Raw genomic sequence first — 25,463 nt, 5'->3', positions numbered from 1 at the left:
CCTTTAAGTTACATTTTTATTGTGTTGCTTTAGTCTGTTTTTTATTTAGAAAATTCTAAGAAAACCATACACACACTTCAAAAGATAATTCCTTAACTTATGAACCTGTGGTCCTTTAGAAAGATCTGATTTACTTATTATATGTCATACATGCCCATTTTAGAGATGAGAAAAACTGAGCTACAAGTGGTCAAGTAACATGCACACTTTTACTCTGCATTGGTACACAGAGTTTAATCCACATCTGCCTGATAGCAAAATCTACACGCTTTCCACTCTACTGGGTGCTGAGTAAGTACATTAGGCTTTGTAGGCCACATACAGTGTTTGTTACATGTTCCTCTTCCTCCTTTTCTACAACACTTAAAAAATGTAAAAATCATTCTTCGCTTCCAGCTGTACAAAAAAAGACCTGTGGATTATAGTGTGCCAACCCCTGTACTTTTATCATGAACCGAACTTGAAATCAGATGACCTGAATTAGGAACATGGGTTTAACCGCTACTAACCTTATAAGCTTGGGTACCTTTCTGAATCTTAGCTTCCTCATTTTAAAATTAAGTAATCTCTCTCCTACTGAAAATGCCAGACTACTGTTATGAAAAAAATAAGAGAATAAATATGACAAAAATTTGTAAGCTATCAAGTATCACATAAATAGGGGCTATGACAGGGACAAAGGACATTGAAGCTTAAAAGAGGTAAACCAGAAACATTAATTTTAATATTACATTTATCTTTAAAAGGCAATACTTCACTATAAGTTCATTTAAAAACTTTCTTTATTAAAAACTTTCAAAATAGATTCATGAATATATGTTAACCAAAAAAAAAAAAAAAAAAGAAAAATCTACTTGCAAAAGTCATTTTGACTATTTAAAGAAGTTTGCTTTAGATTCATACCAACTATGTAGTTTTTCAAAAAGTAATAAAATATTAAGAAATAATGCATATATGAAGGCATAAAACTAAATTACTGCTTGCTTGGCTCTATAAAGTAATAAAAGGAAAGCCACATGTAAGGGCTCCAGCACTTTCCATTCTTTCTAAAATCAGGAAGCACCTAGGGGGTCACATAAAGAATAGAAACAAACTTCTTTAAGATTTCAAGAATTGTATACAACTTAAGGTTTCTTCCACATACCTTGCAATTTCAGCTTTAAGCCTTCCAACTTCTTCAGTCAATTGTTGAATACGCTTAGCATGAACTTCCTTTTCAGAAAGGAGCTTTCGATATTCTTCTGTATCTGGATCTTTCTGTTGACTCACTAGATGCTAGAACAGCAAAAATGTATAATATGGTTTTATAGGTTTTATGAAACGAATGTGCTATAATAAAATATCAGAGTATCTAATTGTGTTTACATTTGCTACTTGCATACATAATGATCAAGCACCAAACTACAAGAAAATAAGATCAAAGCTTTAGTTCCTTTGTTTAGCTAAGATGTTTAGCCAAAATGGAAGGGGAAAATAAAATGTCATTCACTATTATTTTTCATAGCTGCAAAGGAACATTTCAGAGCCATTACAATGGAGCCAAAAAAGGGATCTAAAGAATCTACAAGCTTTTAATATTAATATTAAATACCTAATTTCATTAAAGTGACATATACAAGGGAAGAAAATGTCATAATGCATTACAATCTAAACAAAAATATGAAAATAATCCTAAATGTAATTGATTCCATTAACTAGGAAAGAAGGCATCATAATTTAACAGGAATATATCTAGATTTGGGAAGATTATCCTCCTTTCTTGATTTTTCAGATTGCTTGTTTGATTAAAAAAAAAGAATAAATGTGCTCTAAAATTCTATCGTCCTCTTCAGATATGAGTGGTTCCCTAGAGCATTTTCCAGGTGCTAGGTGCTGTGTGAACTGCTTCATTTATTGTTTAATTTTTGTAACATGAAGAGGGGTATTATGTCCTCATTTTCACAAATAAGGAAAATTGGCTCAGAAAGGTTAATGTCCTCATTTTCACAAATCACATAACTAGTATGGGGTAAGGCCAATTCCCAACCTTTTGTTTGAATACAGAGCTAGCATTTCTTTTTTTTTTTTTTAACATCTTTATTGAAGTATAATTGCTTTACAATAGTGTGTTAGTTTCTGCTTTAAAACAAAGTGAATCAGCTATACATATACATACATCCGCATATCTCCTCCCTCTTGCATCTCCCTCCCACCCTCCCTATCCCACCCCTTTAGGTGATCACAAAGCACCGAGCTGATCTCCCTGTGCTATACAGCTGCTTCCCACTAGCTATTGATTTTACATTTAGTAGTGTATATATGTCCACGCCACTCTCACATCGTCCCAGCTTACCCTTCCCTCTCCTTGTTTCCTCAAGTCCATTCTCTACGTCTGTGTCTTTATTTCTGTCCTGCCCCTAGGTTCTTCAGAACCATTTACATGTGTTAGCATACAATATTTGTTTTTCTCTTTCTGACTTACTTCACTCTGTATGACAGACTCTAGGTCCATCCACCTCACTACAAATAACTCAATTTTGTTTCTTTTTATGGCTGAGTAATATTCCATTGTATATATGTGCCACATCTTCTTTATCCATTCATCTGTCGATGGACACTTAGGTTGTTTCCATGTCCTGGCTATTGTAAATAGAGCTGCAATGAACATTGTGGTACATGACTCTTTTTGAATTATGGTTTTCTCAGGGTATATGCCCAGTAGTGGGATTGCTGGGTCATATGGTAGTTCTATTTTTAGTTTCTTAAGGAATCTCCATACTGTTTTCCATAGTGGCTGTATCAGTTTACATTCCCACCAACAGTGCAAGAGGGTTCCCTTTTCTCCACACCCTCTCCAGCATTTATTGTTTGTAGATTTTTTGATGAGGGCCATTCTGACTGGTGTGAGGTGATACCTCACTGTAGTTTTGATTTGCATTTCTCTAATGATTAGAGATGTTGAGCATCCTTTCATGTGTTTGTTGGCAATCTGTATATCTTCTTTGGAGAAATGTCTATTTAGGTCTTCTGCCCATTTTTGGATTAGGTTGTTATTTTTTGATAATTGAGCTGCATGAGCTGCTTGTATATTTTGGAGATTAATCCTTTGTCAGTTGCTTCGTTTGCAAATATTTTCTCCCATTTTGAGGGTTGTCTTTTTGTCTTGTTTATGGTTTCCTTTGCTGTGCAAAAGCTTTTAAGTTTCATTAGGTCCCATTTGTTTATTTTTGTTTTTATTTCCATTTCTCTAGGAGGTAGGTCAAAAAGGATCTTGCTGTGATTTGTCTCATAGAGTGTTCTGCCTATGTTTTCCTCTAAGAGTTTAATAGTGTCTGGCCTTACATTTAGGTCTTTAATCCATTTTGAGTTTATTTTTGTGTATGGTGTTAGGGAGTGTTCTAATTTCATTCCTTTACATGTAGCTGTCCAGTTTTCCCAGCACCACTTATTGAAGGGGCCGTCTTTTCTCCATTATATTCTTGCCTCCTTCATCAAAGATAAGGTGACCATACGTGCATGGGTTTATCTCTGGGCTTTCTATCCTGTTCCATTGATCTGTATTTCTTTTTGTGCCACTACCATACTGTCTTGATTACTGTAGCTTTGTAGTATAGTCTGAAGTCAGTGAGCCTGATTCCTCCAGCTCTGTTTTTCTTTCTCAAGATTACTTTGGCTGTTTGGGGTCTTTTGTGTTTCCATACAAATTGTGCAATTTTTTGTTCTAGTTCTGTGAAAAATGCCATTGGTAGTTTGATAGGGATTGCATTGCATCTGTAGAGTGCTTTGGGTAGTATAGTCATTTTCACAATGTTGATTCTTCCAGTCTAAGAACATGGTATAGCTCTCCATCTGTTTGTAACATCTTTAATTTCTTTCATCAGTGTCTTATAGTTTTCTGCATACAGATCTTTTGTCTCCTTAGGTAGGTTTATTCCTAGGTATTTTAGTCTTTTTGTTGCCGTGGTATATGGGAGTGTTTCCTTAATTTCTGTTTCAGATTTTTCATCATTAGTGTACAGGAATGCAAGAGATTTCTGTGCATTAATTTTGCATCCTGCTACTTTACTAAATTCATTGATTAGAGCTGGCGTTTCTAACCATACTATGCTATATGGTTTTGTCCCTCCTAAAAAGGTAGCAGTCAGTGAACAAGTCTTCTTAAAGTGATTCAGTAAACTACATGAATCCATTTTTCATGTACCAAAGCATTTTAGAGATAAAGCAAAAGCCGAAATTTGGAATCCAAGTAAATAAATTAACTGTTTTTAAAAATATACAAAACCTAACCAAAACTTTAAAAACTGAGTTATAAGTTTAATGCCTGTCACATATGTACAGGTTACACGTTAGACTTTTACTGATAAACACATAATACTTTCCACTAGCTCATCATACATTTTTATCCCCTTAAATTTTACCCTATTATTTTAAACCAACATGTTTCCATATTTTGGAATGGGTTTAACTGCACTTACCTGGTTACGTGCTTTCCAACGTTTGACATCTTCTTCTAATAACTTCTTCTCTGCTTGCAACATACCGCTTTTCTCACTCAGCTCAGCATTTGCTTCTTGTAAGGGTAAAATATCTAACTCCAGTTTCCTCACCTGAAAATAGTTCCAGTATTTTTTTTAATACCTGATGTGAGAATTTATTTAAAATACTATTAAAAATAATGTGCCTCTACTCTTCATTAGTACGTTACAAACCTTGGCTTGCATCTGTTGTAGATCCTGTTCTAGCCTTTCCTTTTCTTCCCTCAGAATCTTATTGGTCTCCATAACTACATTCATTGTTTCGGTTTTCTTCATCAGTTCCTCATGCTGGGCCATTGTTTTTGCAGTTACCTAAAGGTTTCAAACATGTATACAGCAACATATAACAATAGATTAAGACCTACCTTTTCCTACCAGTTCTAATCTTTCCTACAAAAGTAAAAAGGATTTAAATGTCAACTTTTAAAACAAATTCTTAGAAGTCTTACATGTTTTTCTGTGATTCATGCTAATTACAGAGTTTAAACAAATACTAGAAATTAAAAGATGAAAGTAAAAAGATACTACAAATCCTGCTGACAAATAGTTTTTACATTAGATAAGAACATCAATCCAGATCTCTTTCTGTATCTATTCTTTTTCTTCCTACACTGAACTAAATAGTACTAAAACAATGTTATTTTGATCCTCAGTTTTTTCCCCCTTTTTCAGAAACTCTTTTTTTTTTTTTAATTTTTTATTTTTTTAATGCTATTCTTGTCTGCTTACATTCTTTTTATTTATGTATGTATGTATGGCTGTGTTGGGTCTTCGTTTCTGTGCGAGGGCTTTCTCTAGTTGTGGCAAGCGGGGGCCACTCTTCATCGCGGTGCGGGGGCCACTCTTCATCGTGGTGCGTGGGCCTCTCATTGCCGAGCACAGGCTCCAGACGCGCAGGCTCAGTAATTGTGGCTCACGGGCCGAGTTGCTCCGCGGCATGTGGGATCTTCCCAGACCAGGGCTCGAACCCACGTCCCCTGCATTGGCAGGCAGATTCTCAACCACTGCGCCAACCAGGGAAGCCCCAGAAACTCTTTTTCATTTCACTCAGTTGTTTCATCACTTTGGTTCTGAGCAATTTTACTGAATATTTGTTCATTTGTGAAGAACTTTTCTTCTGTTCTCATTGAGTATAATTATCCATCTTTTGCACACGTTACTTTATTCCTTCACCATTTTTAAATCTATGGTTCATGACTGCCATGCTACACTGTTCATCTTTGGTAGACATTCTATTATTTTTGACATAATGTATGTTACTTCTTGACTCTCCTCTGACTGTATGTAAGAGTTGGTTGAGCTGGGCATTTTCTAGTATTATTTGCCTTTCTACAGCCCAAAGGAACAGCAAAGAAAGCAGAAGAGACTGAGAGAATATACAATCTTCGTTAGAAACCCCGATTCTGCTCTTTTCCTCCAAGTGTTAACTCCATTGAATTAGAGGGTCTGTTTATTATTTCCATAATGAGATATGTTTGAATTTGGGTTGTTTTCTCAATAGGATATAACTCTGGAATTTTAAATTTCTGTCTGAAAATGTAAATCCCATACATCTAATTGTTCAATTATTCACTTTCCCTTGTTTCAATGGTTTCTCTCTAGCAGCCATTCCAACTATCAGTTAAAAGAAGATCAATGATTCAAGGTCTTAATTTCCTTCCTTCCAGATGTGGAGTTATATTACTGCTCTCCTCAGAATGAGGCTATGCAATAGTAAGCCTTTGGGTGGTAGTGTGGACTAAGGAGTTAATAAGCTTATGCTGTGATCACATATTCACTAAGCATCTTTTTTTTCTCCTTTGGTCAATTGTTTTGACTACATTTTGCACCTCTGATGAGAAAGGAATATTCTGTAGCAGTTTCAACCTACCTTTTTTTCTAGAATGACTATCAATCTATAATGAAAACTACAGTAATAAATTAAGATAACTGAAATTTATTAAGCACTCACTGTGCACCAGACATGATTCTAAATGCTTCATGTGCACTAACTCAATCCTCATTATCACCCCAATATTACAGACAAGGAAGTTTAAGAGCAAGGAAGTTAAACAATGTATCCAAGGCACACATCTCATGGTGTGAAGCTAGAATCTGAAACCAGTCAGTCTGGTTACCATTAGTCTCTCACCACTGTATTGTGCCAGTGTTTAATGATGTTTAATGAATTTACGCGTTTAAAAAGAATGCTTATTTCAAACTAAATTTTATGTTATTAGAAACTGAAATGAGCTCATCTCTTGATTTAACAAGTGCTTTCTTAAAGCTTAGGATACATACCTGAACTTTCTCCCTTTCAGCATTTAGACTATCCTGCAGTTCCTGCAGCTCTCTTTCTAAAAGTTCAACCCTTTGCCGATAGCGCAGACTCTCAACCTGAGCCACTTCAAACCTAGTTTCAGCAATTTCTTTTTCTCGTCGTATAAATCTACAAGAATATGTAAGATTTTATTTGAATAGAAAAATGCCAACAACATGACATTTCAAAACTTGGATAATTTTTAAGATGACAAAAATCATTCACTTTAAAAACTATTTTTATACAATGTTTTCATTAAAAAATAATGGGAGATATATTTTATTACAGACAGTGGCTTCTACCTTTAAAATAATCCGAAAGGCATTTAATTTTCTAAAGAACCCACTCAAGTTCTTACTATTAGATTCAACTTGAACTAATTTATTTAAATTGGCATATGTCTAAATGTCAAAAGTGATCACTAATTGGGTGATAGTGGGTTTGTTGACTAATAAGAGACAAAATGAGCTTTATACCTAAATATCATATAACTCCCACTTGTCTAATTTATACATTTATAGTGTCACTTCATAACTGTTGTTAATTACAGAAGTAATAAAGCATTAAGAATATATTGGATTTACCTGAGAATTTCTAAAATTTGTTCTGAAGATTTTCCTTCTTCACTGAGAGATACATTCAATGGACCTTGTACACCTTCCTTCATAGAAGCAACGACTTTGTCACTTAACTTTTCAATCTGATCATGAAGTAATCTGTTTTGTTTTTCTAGATCTTCACAGCGAGACACACTCTTGGAAACTTCATCCTATAAGCCAAGAGTCTATCATAATAGCAGATTTTCCAATGTACATTAAAAAAAACCAAAACTTTCAATTCTCCAAACATTCGATTATGATGTACAATAATACCTTTAACATTCTCTCTCTTTCCTCCCAAGATGCTTTACACTCCAACAACTGTGATTCTGCTTTCTGGGCTGTTTCTTCCAAGTGCTGACGCACTGACATCATTTTGGAAACCTGTTCCTTGGCAGCTTGTAGAGCTTCAACATCAGCAGCATGTAGCATCAATTCTCTCTCATACTTATTCTGAGCTTCCACAGCTATTTTAGCCTGAAAGGAATTATTTCCCCATCGACACAGATGATTAAAAACCCATAAAGCTAGTCTTTGAAAAGACGCACATTGTATTATTTAAAGTAATAAAAGTGAAGACAATCTCTAAATGTACCAAAATAGGAGAATGATTAAAAATCACACTGTAGTGGGAAGCAGCCGCACAGCACAGGGAGATCAGCTTGGTGCTTTGTGACCACCTAGAGGGGTCGGATAGGGAGGGTGGGAGGGAGGGAGACGCAAGAGGGAAGAGATATGGGGACATATGTATATGTATAACTGATTCACTTTGTTATAAAGCAGAAACTAACACACCATTGTAAAGCAATTATACTCCAATAAAGATGTTAAAAAATTAAAAAAAAAAATCACACTGTATCTATTTAATGAAATATTAAACATCTGTTCAAAATGAAACTTAAGAAGATGATATAGTAACTCGGAACAGTCTTTATGAAGAAAAGACTAAATATAACTGAGTTACATAAAATACATATATACACACAAAGTGAATGAAGGGAAATGAAAATAATCTATTTGAATACTGAATTATGGATACATTCTTTGATTCTAATTTCCAATGTTATGCTGTTTGGCAATAAGCCAAAGACAATTCATTTTTGTCTAATTTACCTTCAATTTGAAGCACTTTCCCCTGTATTCCATTTTTAAAGTAATCCTGATATATATACATGTTATGTATATAAGCACTTATGTAACCAATAAACAATAGTAACCCAATGAATAGCTATTAATATACCACCAAACATAAAAATGAGAATGTTTCCAATATCCTTACATGTCTTTCTTTCCCATTCTACCATTTCAATAATCCCCATTTTCCTGAATTGCTTTACCATTTCTTGTTCATAAAAAATTATAAAAAGCAGTATCACATATATGTGTGTGCATGTTGTATGCATACTTAAATAATGTGGTTTTGTACTTTTAAAGCTTATAAACAGTGGTGTATAGAAATCTGTGTAAGCTCAGTAATGCATTAGAAAGGTATTAAAATTGTTTTGTTGAGAAAAGTATCTCTATCTTGTCTGTAGTACAGCTTTACAACCAGAATTAGTGAAGGACTATAATAGTGAAAGAATGTTTTCAAGTGAAAGCAAGTACATATTTAATCTCCGACTCCTATTTTTCTATATTTTTCCCATTTATCAGCATTGTTTTGTTAATGGATATTGCTCTACAGGTATCTCCTACTTGTTGAAAGTTTGCTTTATGCCACTTTGCCTTTATGAAAAACCTATATTAGCATCTGTTTTTGCTAACCAAAAGAAATCCAAAGAGCATTTTTGCTTTTACAAAAAAGGAGAAAAGTGAAAACAGTGTTCAGAGTTTGTTTTGCAGGAGCCATGATAGAGGCTGTGCACACCCCGAATAGCAAGAGAGGCACCGCCAAGCTCCCTCCCTGAGAACTACACTCAGCATCTCAACATCAAGCTGTCATAGCTTTGAACTGTGTCTGTGAGCACCTGTGCTTTATCTCAATTTATTTTGTGCTTCCATTAGCAAGATGTGTCTTAAGATAATTGTTTCTTCACTTTATGCCATTTCAGTTTACACACGGCTTCATAGGAACTTTCTACTTTTGGACAGCAGGGGAAACCTGTGTTTACTTTTAGCCTTCATCTATACTTTTCAACTGATGTTATTTCAAGTTCCACAAGAGTGGAAATAACCTGCATTTTTTTAAGATTCACCAATCCCCAAAATGCATTAATATACTCCAAGAACTGTTCCCTAAGATCAAAGCTCACTTCTCAATAACTGGCTCTAAGAGTGACACTTACTTGTTCCTGACAGTCCCGTCTGGCTTGCTGTTCATTAGTCAAAGCTGTGCTTGCTCTCTGAAGAGCTTCTTGTACTTCACTCTGAACACTATTGAGTGTTTTCTTTAACTCAGATAACTAAATCAGAAGAACAGGATTAAAACCAGAGTTAATTGCAAACTTACTTTAAAAATACTGAAGATAGATTTTTCAAAATACAAGTAGCCCAAAGACTTCTTACTAAATTTAAAATAGTCATAACCTGATATAATCTACTGGACAAATTTTGCAGGTCTATGTTGACCCCATATTACTATGTGCAAAAGTCAATTTTTAGGCAGAGGCTTCTAAAAAGCAGCACTGATACCTAGTACCATAAAGTAGTCTTAAATATCCAAAAGGAAACATGTACAGATGTACAGAGTAGAGTAAAACATAAAACTAAAATTGTTGGGTATGTGTTCATTCAATATCTGTTGAGATGAACTGAATAGTAACTAATGAGCTGGTTAAAAGAATTTAAATTCTTACCATAGAAAAAGTGATACGGTAATAACTTAATTTACCTGTTGTTCCATGCTCTCTATGGCTTTTCTCTTGTCATCCTGAAGTTCCTGTTTTTCCTTCTCTACTTCCATTAACTTCTTTTCCAGCTGTGTCTGAAACTCAGCGGACTCTTTTAAGCGAACTTCAATATTCTTATGTACTTCTTCTGTCACCTTCACCATCAACCAAACAGTAGGATACAAAGAATATACACATTTAAAATTATACAGTTACTTTCCCCAAGTCTAAACTAAATTTTAAAAATACTAAAGTTAATGTTTGCCTCGTATTTTTTTTAAAAATCCATCAAATTCTGATTAAAGAGTTCAAAAACATCACTTAAAACTATGCATAATTTACCTCTCTACCTGTTTACTGGTCATTTTTCTCTTTTGAAGTGAAATTTCCAATTTTCATTTTCCCCTCAATCTTCATATCCACTTGCCAAATCTGTCCATTCTACCACTGAAAGGGGTTTTCCTCCCCACATATTTTGATTTCCATGATGCCAGCCACGAAAGGATCTTTTAAAACTGTGGCCCTAGTCTATTGCTATAGCCTCCAAAACAAACTTCATACCCTCCAATCTATTACGTTAATCTTTCTAATTAAAGCACATTCTGGTTATGACATGTTGGGAAAAAATCAATGCCTCAGTAATCTTACAACATATAATTTAGTATGACTTGAAAACCTTTCACATTTGGCTCTTGACTACGTTTATAATTATATTCCTCACTATTTCACTTCATAAACGCAATACACTAACTAGCCTTTTTATCTTGGCTGATGGTGCCTTCTACGTGGAATAACTTCCTACCTTTAACTCTCCAAATGATGCTTTCTTTCAAGGCTGGACACAAATGCCTTCTCTCCTGTGAAGTTATGCATACTCAAAAGACAAATAATCTCACCTACCTCCCACTCACACCAACATCTCATCTATACCTTTTCTACAGCAATACACTTTCCATGTTTCACAAATTTTGTGTGATCTTTTTGTTTGTTTTATTTGGCTTATTAGACTCAAGCACTCTTAAGAGGTAAGTGCAATGATGTCAGTCGAATCCATACTTTTACACAGTGCCTTACACATAGCAACAACCTAACTTTAAAAAAAAAGTTAATAAGTGCATGCAAACCGATTTCAAAATTGTATATACCTGTTTTTCCTTGTTGAGGGACTCTTCCAAACTGGTAACCATTGCACGATACTGTTCCACATTATTAGTGCTTGTTTTGAGTCTTTCCTTCAAGTCATTCACCTGCTCTTCTGCCTGCCTTAGCTGACTCAGAAGGTCATCCACATCTTCTTTGTTGCTAGGCTGACCTAAAAGATTTAACAGCTTTCTTAAAATTAACATTTTAAAAGATATTAGAGATGACTGTTATCAATCCTGACTGTGAAGTTAGGATTAAGGCTGAAATAAGTAATTAACTATCTAGAAAGTATATTTCAACCCATACTGAATACCAAAATAAAAACAGGTTACTGTCAGTATGTTATTTCTTCAAAAGAACTCCACTGTTACAAATATTTAAAAAAAAAAAGATACTTAAAAAGAGAATACAAAATATTTCCACTAAACTGAGACAGCTACTTGCAGAAATTACCATTCTTAAGTTATTTAAACGTTGTTTATTCCAAAACACTACACCTTAATCATTTAGCGCAATTTTCATTCTAAAATTCATGGAAAAGGAAGAAATTGCAGATTAGAAAGAATGTTTTCATATCATATGATAACAAGAAAGAAGTACTGGATAATTATATATATATTATATATATCACATATACACATATATACTTATGTTTTAAATTTCTCTTCTATTAAGAAATAAAACCACGTAGAAAGATTATCTGGACACAATGGCTTTGCATTTGAAATAATGTATTGACAAAGAGAAGCAAAACCTAATGAGACAAATTTTTTACCTGCGGCTATCAATGACCAAAGATTAGAAATATTGCTCTAAAAGAGACCAAGCCAATCAATTATTTCTGTAAGTGAGCCATGTCATTACAAATTCAACAAGTAACCTCATCTCGAAAGGGAGAGTTAAAAATTCAAATATTAACCCTCCACAAGAGAAACATTCTTAAAGTATCAGTAAAATGGTTTCAATAATTGGAAAACTAAGAGCATATCTTGGTCAGCTGCCATATGTACAACTATTCTGAATCTTGCAAGTTTGCAAATTTATTAATTTAAGTGGAAAACTGAGCTTTACTATATGAATAGTAAAGGTTTTTTGTTTTTTAAATCTTTTGCTAGTATCCACAAAGAATAGGCTATTTATCTACAGGATATGTTATAAACCTAAAGAGGTACTTTTTATCAGCCTACTTAATTATTTACCTTTACCAGTTCTCTGTGAGGACTGAGAAGCAAGCTGGACTTCCACATTACTGAGGTGCTGTTTCAATGTAGCAATTTCCTTTTGAGCATTTTTTAACAGTTCTTTTGTGTTAAGATGAAGATTAGTCTCAGTATCCAGCTGTCTCTTTGTATCTAAAAGTTGAACCTATAAGAAAAAATACATTAACCCTACAAACACTTACCTTTAAGTTCTTAAGTAACTAGAGGTTCAAGTTATCTTTTTACAGAACTTTAAAACTCTGGCTAAAACAGGGTAACAGAGATGAGATTTACCTCCCCATCTGAAACAACCAAAATCAAAACAACAAACACCAACCAAAAAACCCCAGACAAAACACATTAAAACAACTGTGATACCTGAGTCAGGAAACAAAAGAGGTGAACCCTACAATTTCCCAGCTTATTGATTTAAGAGTGTCCAAGCTAAGGCATAGGGAAAGGGAAATGAGGCCCACAGGATTCCTGAATTGAGAACATAGAACTGAGAGTAGAAGGCGGCTAGTTTGAGTTCATAAGACAGACTATCAGAGAGAAGAGAGCTGCACAGAGTACTGTGATTTGCACAGGATCCCTCTTGAATATTCAGCAAAACTGTGATCAGTGCATGCCTATGAAATTACCCTAGACAGGGTAAAGAATCACCCAAAGAGACTGGAATGAAGACTCTCCGGTGCTCAGAGACAGATATTAGGAATAAATAATGCCTGTTTCCAGCAGCCTGACTGAAAAAGCTCTTAATGCACTGGACACTGGGACTAGTAGTCAGGAAGATACTGCCTTGGTAGCAGTGAATAATTAGTTCTAAACTGAGCACTGCTTTGGGCCTGCCTAATAAATCGTAAAAAATATATTCAATAGAATCAAACTACTTTCAATGAACTTTACTGCATTCCAGAACAAAGCTCAAGATTTATAGAAATACAGAAATATCCAGCACCCAATAGGATAAAACCCAATCAAAAATTACTAAGCATACAAAAAGGCAAGAAAAAATTAAGAGTCTGTTAAGAGATCTCTTCAAAACTATGCTTCAACATGAGATGACAATTTATCTACACACCAGCTTAATTTTTAAACATAAACATTCTATAGAAATTCAGAACACAGACTCACATCTAGATTTCTAGTAAGTGTATGCCTTAGTTCCACCTCATTTTCCAACTTCTTCTTTAGATGGGATATCTCATGTTCCAGTTTTTCTATCTGGCTACTAAGCCTTTGTTTGGTTTCTGTTTCAGATCGTTCCAATATTCCCTAAGGTAAAAAAAGATTTTGGTTATACTTAAGAAAAAAGTAAACCCCCCCACCAAAAAAAAAAAAACCAAACGCAATAGAAAATTATGGGAATACAACTCATTTCTACATGAAGAGGTTAAGATCTAAAACATTTACCAAGAAGGTATTTCGACATTTTCCATACTAAAACATCTATTTAATAGGGAAAATAAAAACCATATTACCAATGGCCATTCAGATTTCTTGAAGTTTTAAAGAATATAAACCAAAGATTTAATCTTGTAAACAATTAAACTGTACAGGACTCTATAAATATAGACCTGAGGATTAAAACTGCCAATTGCATGGCTTCAGTCAGTTCTCTTTAAATGTTTTATTTAGAATACTGACGTCTTAATAAACTTCAAATTCAATGATCATAATGCATGACGAAAATGACGTGAATTTTCTCATTAAGAAACCTGAGAAAATACAATGTCAAAATTGTTCAAATTTAACTTAATTTTTCTACATGTCCTTTTTTATTTGGTTACCTGAATTGTTTGCAGATTAGTTAGCAGCAAGTTTTGCCCTCTTTGTTCAGCCAACAAAGATTCTCTTTGCTGAGAAAGACGAACTTCTGAAAGTTTAAGCATTTCCTTTTCCTTTTTCAAATTTTCTGCTCTTACCTTGAGGCAAATACAAGTTAAAGAAAAAATGTTGAAAAACAATGTGTCAAATGTAATAACACAGTTATAAAATTAAAATGATTCTTCATGACTACATATTTCTTAATGTTAGAAACTAACAGTAGAGACTACATCTCTTCACTATATAAGGAAATACAACTCTTAGTTTCACATATTGAAATATGAAGCAAATATTGGAAATACTAATGGATCAAAGGAAAAAAATCTTGCAATTACCACAAATACTTACACTATCTTTGCTCTAACAAATCAGACTTTAAAACAAACAATAAAAAAATCTAAAATGCCAGAGCGTAAGAGGCAAAACTGAAAAATTGTGCTATAGTCATACCTGCATACTATTAAATTATGCAAGTTTTGGAATCTAAGCTTGGTTTCTAAGTATCTGTTTGAAAGTGCTGACTGATCTATTTAAACTTTTTTTCCCCATAAAGAGTACACTCTGAGTTTCAGGGGATATAGAAGGGTTCGCTGAAAATCAATATCCTCAAATATTCATATTTTCAGGATGAGTCAAAAACTATCAATCATAAAGCTTACTCCATCAGTTTGAAAAAGTGCTGCTGTCTAGTCTCCACAAAGGAGTGGGTACAAGACAAAAATGAAAGAATATAGCCAACAGAATTAGAAAAGCTAGGTTTTTAAGTCCCAACCAATCCATCTCTCATGATGGCCCCAAAACAGGCAAACTACTTAGCTTCTGAGTCTGTTTCTTGATAGGCCAAATGGGGGACAACTGTACCTAGTTCATAAGTAATGATTAAAATGCTGTGAGAGACAACTTTATAAAAAGTAAAACATTGTATGAAAATTTATCTTCAAAGAATTTAGAATTCAGTTGACAGTACTGTCAATTTCTGATTGACATTTATATTCATCATTCATTTCATCAATTATATTTCATTCATTGAAATTCAGAAATATAATTCAATGCTACTGAAATTTTTATATTGTCCTTTATTAGAAATAAGAATGGATAAAATATTCACCCACTGCCTTTGTTGTAACTAGAGCAACAGTGACTTACAAATTTATTTTGAAATGGAAAATCTGTAAGACAATCTTAGTCCAGACAAACAAACTTCTTTCCCTCTCCAGTTTTATTAGAAACAATCACCCAACTGATCTGATGGACAAGTGGATGCCTGGAAACTATTTGATAAGGACATGTAATTCACAAACCTCAAGTATCTACATTACACCAACCAGTAAAAGCAAAGTAATAATTAAAAAACAAGTGTCAAATGCAACTTATAACGCAAGTGAGATGCTGAAAATTGGTCTCACTTCTGCAACAGCTAGCTTTTCATTAGCTCCTCTCAAATCTTGTGTCATTGTATTGATGATCTGTTCCTGCTTTTGAGTTGCTGCAGTGAGTTTCTGATTTCTCTCATGCAGGGATGTTATTTCTCGACGATATCCTTCAACATTATCTTGTAGCATTTCATAACTTATATGAAAAAAAAAAATTCCATAAGCAACTGAAGTACTATATCCTAGCTTAGTTCCTTGATTTTCACAAGAACTTAATTTTACATGATTAATAATATGAAAACAGCGGCTTATGTAATAATGTAAAAATCTTCATTCTTTTTTCTAAATTCTACATTTAGCAGTCAAATTCAAATTCTAATTAAGCACAGTATTTCATGCTGAATTAATTTTTTAATCTTACTCATTTACAAGTATTTTAATCATATTCAAAATAATGCCATATAATGTTGATACACGAGACACCCACCACAATACAGTATGCAATTTAAGATATTCACTCATGGTTAGTGATGGATTTTTGCCAATCCTTTTTTTTCTCTCTAAAATTCTTCATGTTATTTTCTTATGTGCTTGAAAGCTTAGAAAATGGCTGGCTAGAGCTATCAACATAGGAAAAAAAAAGGTGCTTTTACTGGGATATCAAACTGTTGGAATGTACAGAGACAACTGCTTGTCACATACTTACAAAAACAGTTTGACCATGTAGTATACAAAGAAATAAGTTTTTTCCTAACTTGATAAACTAACAAGTATTCAATGGCTCTGGTAATAACTATGGAATGAAATTTACCATTATTCCTTTGTAAGTGACCAAGAAAGTGAATTTTCCCACATTAACTCTCTAGAGCCTGCTTCTCTTCTACCTAGACTAGAAAAGGCTGAATGAAATTTGCTCACAGTTCTCTTATCCTCCTTACTTAAAGTAATTAAGTCCTATGGAAACAGTATCTTCTTTAATCTCAGGAAGGAAAAAGAGCAACATTCCTTACATGAACTTCAACTTAACTAAATAACTACCTGGACTCCTTAGCAATATCCAGGATAATCATTAACCAAAAATAAAAAATGAACCCCTGTACATCTCATCCTGGATCAGAATCCACCAAAAAAAGTAACACTATCGCAAATTAACACTTGAATTTGATTCAACTGAAAACTAAGTATACCGTTTAGACTTAATTTTTGAAAAGAAAATTTACCGTTTAGAAGCAAAATCTAGCTGGGTAGAAATTTTGGTATTTTGTGATCGCAAATCTGTGACTTGCTCCTGAAGTTTCTCAAGCTGCTCATTCTGCATTTTTTCATTATCTGCCTTTTCTTTTCTGTAGTTCTCAAAAATTTCCTGCAACTAAATATTGGAGAAATTATTAGAAGATGATAGTCCATATTCTCAAAAAACCTGACCCAAGATAAAGCTGTAAAGGTGGGGTCTTTACCTGTTTAAGGGCAGCCTTGGCTTCTATAGCCTCTGCTGACTCAATTACAGGTACTGGAGTAGGAGTGGAAACAGCCTGTGATGTACTTGAACGTTTTGGAGTTGACACAAGAGAACTATCATCTAAGCTTGAAGCTTCAGAAACGTAAAAAGAATGATGTAACATTTCTTCACAAAATACGTCATTACCAAAAATCAACAAGTTGACTCATTTAAATGAAATCATAAGATTATAGAAATTATGAAACAAAGAACCTACTAAACAACTTATTAAAGTTATTCATGACTTCTAGTTAAATAAAGGTAATTTTTGCAGATTAAATGTTAAAACATAACCAGAATAAACACTATAATTCATTGCCTCTCAGGTGCATATTTTTCAACAATGATCAGCATTTTTCTTACCTAAAATAATGTATTTTAGAATTGATGATGTGTTATGATCACTCATATGTGGTAGTCAAATTTGAAGTTATCACTATTAAAGTAGATACTAGTTATATTGCAAAATCCATTCCCTAATATACATTTCAGAAATATTTCCCAAAAATACTTGGAAATTTTTAAGATAACGTATAAAAACCTGCCTTGTAAAGGAATGGTAACTCCTGTTGTCTGTGACAACAAAATACGGTACATATCACGCTGACGAACTATGGAATTGACAAGCTGCATTTGATGTCGCCGTGATTCACGGAGTTGTTCCACTTCAACGAGGGCGCTCTCAAGTTTGAGGTGAATCTCAGTTATTCTGCAGGAAAAGAAATCAGTCTATTTCACAGGACTGAGATTGAGAGGCACTTATAATTTCTATTGCAAATTGACTAAGCATTTAATCGCCTATCGTTAAGCACAGTATTTTCATCTCTCTTATCCTTTCTTTCTTCTGCTATTTTAAGAATCACTTTTAAAACCCCCACCATATAGGACACAGACACTCACCAACGTCATCTGAAAAATTTGTTTGCAAAAATTAAACCAATTCCACTGAGTCCAAACTCCAGTCTTCTTGCTTTCAGAGCCATTCTTCCTCCTCTAGTACCAAAACCATTTTTTCAAAAAAAATTCTTTACTGTAATTCCTTAAATATCTTCATGAAGCCTGGCCTGTTCCCTAAAATCTAGGCTGGGTCTCATACCCTATGCTCCCATGGATAGGCTTATCTATTACAGCACTAATCACACTGAACTAAAATTATCTATTTATTGATCTTATTATCTATCTTATCTATTATCAGTCTCATCCACAAACTGAGGTCCCTGAGAGTAGAATTTTTTTTTTTGGGTATTGTTGCTCAGTTGTTTTTTTTTTCTCCTAAATCACTATATTCCCAATATCCAGCACTGTTAGGGGCACATAAAAGGTTTCAATAAATGTTTGCTGAATAAACCAAAGTAGTCTATTGCTTACTTGGATGAAGTTGCTTCTTGTTCTTCTCTTTCTCTGGTTTCCCCAAGTTCCCGAAGGGCCACTAAGAGACGTTGATTTTGCTGTTGAAGCTCTTCAATGTTTCTGTAAGATACTAGGTGCTGTGATATTACTTCAGATGAACTACTTATATCAGCAGAGCTTACTTCCTCATCACGGATTACATGGTTACCCCTCGCTTCTTCAAGTTCCATCAGAAGCACTCTAATCTAAAAAAGGGTTTTAATATGTTATCAAATAGTATTGGCTTTGATTCTGGAAATGTTTAGAAGAAAAGTAAAAATTTTCAAATGACAATGTTACTTTATCAACACTGTCAACTTAGTATTAAATTATCTTGAAAAACAAAACATCAAGCTTATCATTTTAGATATTAAGACCTAAATAAAGAAAATTGAAAAAATTTATTTTTCATTTCTATGGACGTACATAATGAAACTACTATTTTTTAAAAAACAGATTCCAAAAGCATGGTTCCATTTTTCTAAAACAACGACCAAATAAAACACACAGAAATATATACCCATTTTGTGTGTGTGTGTGTGTGTGTGTGTGTGTGTGTGTGTGTATGCTTGCACTTGCATGCTTATGTATGTATTATGTGGTGGGGCAGAAGAGGAGCATGGAAAATAGATGTTAATTTCATTCATGTGAAATTTTGATCTATGTTTGTGTGTATGTGTGTATACCCACACACAAAAATTAGGGTAAAATATATGAACAAAACAGACCTACATTTCCAAACCTGTTCAGTTAAAAAAAAAAAAGTGGTAGGGTAATGCATTTATAGATGCATATACAAAATGCATGATTTTATTTTAGTAAAAACAAAGAATGTTTACATATGTTTACATAAGCTCCTGTGTATCTGTACATGTAAGAAGGCGTGAAAGAATAACACCATTCTGTTAACTCTGGGACTTGGGCAGGGGGAAGAAAACTTTTATTTATCTTTGAGTTACTTCATTTATTACAACCAGTACCTTCGATTTGAAAATTTATCAAACACGTAAAGAAAAGAAAAGGGGGAGCAGCTACGGGAAAACAATGACTAGGCTGCAATCCTGCTAGAGTGGTTTTCTTAGTTGATGAGAATTTCATATGTGCTAGTTCTATCTTACATACCTGCAAACAGATTCAAACACTACTAGGCAGTCAGTTCAGGGAAAAAATATAGGAAACGAAACAAAAAATTCGTACCTGTTGTGAAAGATCTTTTATTTGTACTTCCATTCTTTGATTGTCTCTTTCAAGCACAGATGAATGTTTATTGGCTTTATCTGTGTCCTCCTGCAATCGCTGAATCTCCTTTAAAATGAAAAGTCAAATGAAGATTCTGTATTTCCTTCTAAGAGCTATATAAATAGCAGTTACACAAACAACAAAAATATACAGTGCTCAAATACCACAGTAATCAACTTATATATAAAAAATATTCTATATAATATACTAGCCTCTAAAGAGAAATTTCTTAAAAATATGAATACATGTATTTCTTAATATCTCAAATATTGCTCATTGTAACGTTCATCACTGTATGATAATGATGAGGAATTCCCAAGTTAACTGTGAACTACAATGTTACAGCCACAGCAAATTCATAGTGTATTATCAAATGATATCAGAGAAATACTCTCAAAAAGCTTCGTTACTAAGACAAAAACAAAGGACTGCATTACAACGATAATCATTATTATACTATCTGGAAATAAATGTTAAAAGTAAAAAACGTTGGGTAAGATGCATAAAAGACTTGGTTCTATTAAAAATGCATCAGGAATTAATTCTAAAGAAGCAGCAGCCAATGTCACAAGGCTGTTAAAAAAAGGAAAGAAATTACAGCATATTGCAGTGCTCTGTAAAGTTTAGCATCACATTAGGGATTTAGGGGCACAGTTTTAAGAAGCTTGATGTAAGCACAAAATATCTTTGACATCTTATGTTTTATCTCAAATTCATACAAACTTTGCTTCTTAATGTATTGTTTTCACATAATAATGTTTTACACACTATTTGAGTGAAAGATGGCTCATATTTTTCCTGGTGTTTAAAGTACCTTTGAGCACAGTGCCCTCAGGGAACATGGATAAACCAATTTCAGTTGACAAAATGAAGCAGGCAAATATTCATGAAAGATGGTAACGACACAAATCTACTGAGTTCAAACTGGGATAAATTAAGATGCCAAGGAAGGAAGTAATTTGGTTATAAAACTCTAAGAATCTAACAAATAAGCACCACAGAATCTAGACTGGACATAATGTATGTTATGGACAGAAGATTCAACTATGAAAAACATACAGAAATTATGTTTAAAGTCTTTGGCAGTTATGAAAAAAGTCTGTATTTATTACTGTACCTGTACGTTAGTGATGAATTAACAAATAGGTTTTTCCCACAATGAACAGCTGCTATTATCTGATTTTTAAGTCCCTCTACTTTACTACCTGATTCAGACAATAAGCTCCAGGCAAAATGCTCACTCTCAACAGTGAGAAAGTCAAGTAGATCCAAAGGACCTCTTTTTAAACCACATCAAAGGGGCAGGGGTGTGTCTAAAACCCAATATCCTGTCAAGGCAAGACTGCTAGACATCATTTGATTCAGGAGAAAGAGACCATTAGACACAATACACCCTGATTTAAACTGATATCTGAATTGTAATAACAACAGCAACAAAAGTTTAAGTTGAATTAAGGATACAATTTATTTATACAATATATTTATACTCTCAAAAAAAAAAAAAAAAGGAAAAAGAAATTTATCAGTTTAGATACAAGTTGATTTAACTGATTTTCCCCAATAAAACTTGCTTAATAAATCTTGAAGATTTCTCACTAATAATAGTTGTATCCTAAAAACAACATTATCAGCATATAAATACTCTTTTTAAACCATTATCTATTAAAAAGGACTCTTAAGAGGTAAAGAATATTTACAAGCTTCCTTGGTACTTCTAATATGCAAAGGAACAGTAACAAAATAATGTATATAAAGATTTGCCAAACTGTGAAACGATATTTAAAAAAAGGAATTCTTTTCAATGGTAAGTCAAACAATATCATTTCTAGACAGAATATCAGAATTGCCTGACAAAAAATGACTATTGCTAAATTTAGAAAGGTTCTATTAACAAAGAGAGATTGTTATTTTAATCTGAAGAGTAGCCCAGGGACATCTGGCTATTTATCATCCACTAGAGAACCCTACAGAAATCATCCCAAATGTCTTAAAAAATGCTAAAGGTTTTCAGTGTTAGCTGAATAAAGATAAAACATTTTGTAATTACAGATGTTTAATAATGTAATGATAAGTTTTAAAATATATAATTCCCTATCACTGAAAAAGTGGTTAGCCTTTTAACTTAAATTCTTTAATTCTAAGAAAGAACTACCCTATCTAGTAAATGATTTCTCATATGTATTTTTTCTACAATTAAAGTTTAGGAATGGAACCAACCTTCATAGCTTGTTCAAGCTTAACAGATAAACTTGCCACAGCTTTCTGTGCACGTTCATACTCCTCACGTTGGCGTTTCAAAATTGGTGCTTTGGCTTCAACTTCTTTCACTATTTCATCTAGATACTTATTAATTCTTTTGTTCTCTAGTTTCTCCAAAAGCAGCTGATCCTGAGTTTCCACATAAGCATTATACAGCTGAAAGAAGAGGGGTCATTTCAAATCTAAGCATAACAGATATATACAGTCTGTCTAGCTTCTTTATAAACATTCATTAGCAATTACACAAGATGGAAATGTTTACTGTATGTTACACAGAACCAGGAACCAAGAAAGCCTTTCCTGGGGACTTCCCTGGTGGCACAGTGGTTAGGACTCCACACTCCCAATACAGGGGGCCCAGATTCGATCCCTGGTCAGGGGACCAAGAGTTTGCATGCCACAACTAAGGAGCCCGCGAGGCACAACTAAAAACAAACAAACAAACAAACAAAAAAAGTTAAGAAAGCCTTTCCTAAAATGATCCGTTAATATAGGCAACTTTAAGAATAATTTTTCTGGGGCATAAGTGTCAGAGAGATGTGAACACCTTTGCTGAAGGAAAATAACAAGATTTAATACCATTTTTACCTCAGTTAGCTTCATGCCAGGTTTCACTATCTTAGCTACGGCTGCTGCAGTAGGAGACATGGCTGCAAGCTCTTCTTCAGACAAGATGGCCCCTGTGCCAACACACAGAAATCGAGTATATTTTTGTAAAATTTCAAAGTAAAGCCACTAATATTTCTTAAAAGTAAAAGTGATACCTACTGTACATTACATATAAGTTCCTATGAAGACTATAAAATATGACAAGTAGTCACGTAACACAATTCTAAAAATCATGCAGTAATTATAGTTAAAACTATTCTGGAAATTGACACACAATTATGTGTGATCAAATGGTACTTACACCTGACAATACAATAAAGATACAGATAAAGTAATGCTGAACTAAAGATAAATAAATTGTAATGCTATAACTTAATGAATTTCCTACATCACAACATGACAAACACTATTAGTGAAGTTAAGTGAGGACTATGTAGGGAAGTTCTAGTATTTCAAAGCTTTAATAAGCATCTATTAATCCATACCTTTACGTTTTGTGGCAGAAAGCAGGTCATTTGCATTCTCTAATTCCTTCTCTAATTTCCCTATTTTCTCAAGCATTTCTTTTTCCATTTGATCTTTAGATTCCTCTACTTCTAAAAGATGATCTTGTATTGCTTTATTGGCTAAAAACATTTTTAGAGACAGAATAATCAAGCACATAATTAAAATCTTTGAGTTACAGAATGTAACAGAATAGTCAGCAGACAATATTAAATTCTACAGAGGCTGTGGTTGACAGTTATTACCCACTGGAAGCTCTTGATGTACGTATAATTCCTGAGGTGTCCTGGCCTAGTGAATCTATTTCTCCTTTTGATGGCCCTTTTATAAGAGGGGAAAATAGGGGAACTCAAATTATAAAAAAGTGGCCCTAAGTGTCTCTTTGGTTTTAATCTGATCTTAGATGTCTAGAACATAGGAAATGCCTGGAAAAGATCATACATAAATAACTTACATTAAAAAAAAGCAGGAATATATGAAATCATAGACTTTAAAATACATTATAACTTAAAAAGGCTTATTTATGGATTAAGAGAGTACCGAAACTATAAACCTATATGTATTTATCAAAGGAAATGCTTCAAAAATGGAAGAAAAATTTCCTATTACAAATCAGAATATATAAGGTTATCAAATGAAAGAAACAGAAAAATATTAGCTACTTATATTTTCAAATATTTGCTGAAAATAGAATTTAAAATTTCTTGACCTAAGGATCTTTCTTCTACATCCAATTTTGTCCCTAATAAGGTATCTGACCTCTAAATCCAAAAATCTACAGAAGGGTAAAGAAAACAGTACCTTCTCTCTAAATACAAAATAATCTTCCCATAATTGGAAAGTCTTACCTTCTCCAGCTTCCTTCAAAAGTTTGTGTAATTCATCCACTGCTCGGGTCAGTTCATTGCTCTTTGCCTCTGAATCATCAGCAGCACTCTGAAATTTAATCTTAAAAAAGTTACCCAACATCCAATAATGCAACATTAGGACACTACAACATATGGTATGGTACCTACCTTGTAAAGGTTAGAGAGTTTTATGTGAGCATTTAATTCATTGTGGAATTTCTCTTCCATACTAGCCTGCTGTTCCTTGGCCTGAGGGGGAAAAAAAAAAGCCAACACTAAAAACCCAATTACAACAGTCTGATTTGAACTGAATTTAGAATGCTTATCAAATGCCAAGATAAAAAATTCAGTTTTGAAAGTAAAGAGATGAAGATTAAAGCACTAAAATTAAAATCAGTTGTCATTATAGAGATAAGTTATCTTAAGGATAAAATGTTAATGATATTTTTATCTTAAGGTAGAATATTTAAATGTCATTAAAATTAACCATACTCATTTTTAGACAGTACCTTGGATATAGTATGTAACTGATTCTAGCAATTTTAGCCTAGTTACATCATATGAAAGTGCCCTGGCCATTTTGTGGTGCCAGGAATGGTTCAAAACATGAAATCATTTTATAAATCAATAGCTTCCTAACTGTTATAACATTTTTGTAAAAGAGACATTTTAAACTGGTCAACTACACCTCTTTCAGTTTGGTCAACAGATCCTCTACATGCTTTTGAAGATTCTCATTTGATGTTTTCAAGCCATTCATCTGTTCTTCCATTCTAGAAACCTAGAAACAAAAAAGTAGAGTTGGGTGGGGGGAAGGATGTTGTATTAACTGAAATTAATTTGGTATAAAGTTTAGCTGCCAAGTACCAGGCCTGAGTGAGCCAGAGCCCCCTAATCAGCTGCTACTTTAACCCTGTCCTGTCTGGGTGGGGAACAGACGCCCTCAGGCGACCTACACGCAGAGGCGGGTCCAAATCCAAAGCTGAACCCCAGGAGCTGTGCGAACAAAGAAGAGAAAGGGAAATTTCTCCCAGCAGCCTCAGGAGCAGCAGATTAAATCTCCACAGTCAACTTGATGTACCCTGCATCTGTGGAATACCTGAATAGACAACGAATCGTCCCAAAATTGAGGCAGTGGACTTTGGGAGTAATTGTAGACTTGGGGTTTGATTTCTGCATCTAATTTGTTTCTGGTTTTATGTTTATATTAGTTTAGTATTTAGAGCTTATTATCATTGGTAGATTTGTTTACTGATTTGGTTGCTCTCTCCCTTTTTTTTAAAAAAAAAATATGTGTATTTTTTCCCTTTTTCTCTTTTTGTGAGTGTGTGTGTA

General features: G+C 33.7%; 1 protein-coding gene across 5 annotated transcripts in view; it reads right to left on the bottom strand.

The window, feature by feature from the left end:
- The window catches only part of TPR (translocated promoter region, nuclear basket protein), a 66,868-nt gene that overhangs the window by 25,625 nt on the left and 15,780 nt on the right, over positions 1 to 25,463 (bottom strand). For all 5 annotated transcript variants that reach the window (XM_082401154.1, XM_082401150.1, XM_082401152.1 and 2 more), the window contains exons 8-31: positions 24,817 to 24,909; positions 24,297 to 24,377; positions 24,129 to 24,216; positions 23,262 to 23,402; positions 22,756 to 22,847; positions 22,126 to 22,323; positions 19,867 to 19,974; positions 18,649 to 18,875; positions 17,826 to 17,989; positions 17,240 to 17,373; positions 17,003 to 17,151; positions 15,816 to 15,978; positions 14,373 to 14,507; positions 13,717 to 13,857; positions 12,583 to 12,748; positions 11,386 to 11,552; positions 10,243 to 10,395; positions 9,698 to 9,814; positions 7,686 to 7,889; positions 7,398 to 7,582; positions 6,795 to 6,942; positions 4,689 to 4,826; positions 4,455 to 4,586; positions 1,145 to 1,275 (exon numbers count right to left, since the gene is read on the bottom strand). In XM_082401154.1, coding sequence (XP_082257280.1) covers positions 1,145 to 1,275; positions 4,455 to 4,586; positions 4,689 to 4,826; positions 6,795 to 6,942; positions 7,398 to 7,582; positions 7,686 to 7,889; positions 9,698 to 9,814; positions 10,243 to 10,395; positions 11,386 to 11,552; positions 12,583 to 12,748; positions 13,717 to 13,857; positions 14,373 to 14,507; positions 15,816 to 15,978; positions 17,003 to 17,151; positions 17,240 to 17,373; positions 17,826 to 17,989; positions 18,649 to 18,875; positions 19,867 to 19,974; positions 22,126 to 22,323; positions 22,756 to 22,847; positions 23,262 to 23,402; positions 24,129 to 24,216; positions 24,297 to 24,377; positions 24,817 to 24,909 — 3,455 coding nt within the window. The remainder of the gene's footprint in view (positions 1 to 1,144; positions 1,276 to 4,454; positions 4,587 to 4,688; positions 4,827 to 6,794; positions 6,943 to 7,397; positions 7,583 to 7,685; positions 7,890 to 9,697; positions 9,815 to 10,242; positions 10,396 to 11,385; positions 11,553 to 12,582; positions 12,749 to 13,716; positions 13,858 to 14,372; positions 14,508 to 15,815; positions 15,979 to 17,002; positions 17,152 to 17,239; positions 17,374 to 17,825; positions 17,990 to 18,648; positions 18,876 to 19,866; positions 19,975 to 22,125; positions 22,324 to 22,755; positions 22,848 to 23,261; positions 23,403 to 24,128; positions 24,217 to 24,296; positions 24,378 to 24,816; positions 24,910 to 25,463) is intronic.

The sequence above is a fragment of the Balaenoptera borealis genome (assembly GCF_965194805.1).
Source record: "Balaenoptera borealis genome assembly, chromosome: 1".
NCBI classification, from domain to species: Eukaryota; Metazoa; Chordata; class Mammalia; order Artiodactyla; family Balaenopteridae; genus Balaenoptera; species Balaenoptera borealis.
The sequence above is the reverse complement of the archived record's forward strand: the minus strand, read 5'-3'. Positions and strand labels throughout refer to the sequence as shown.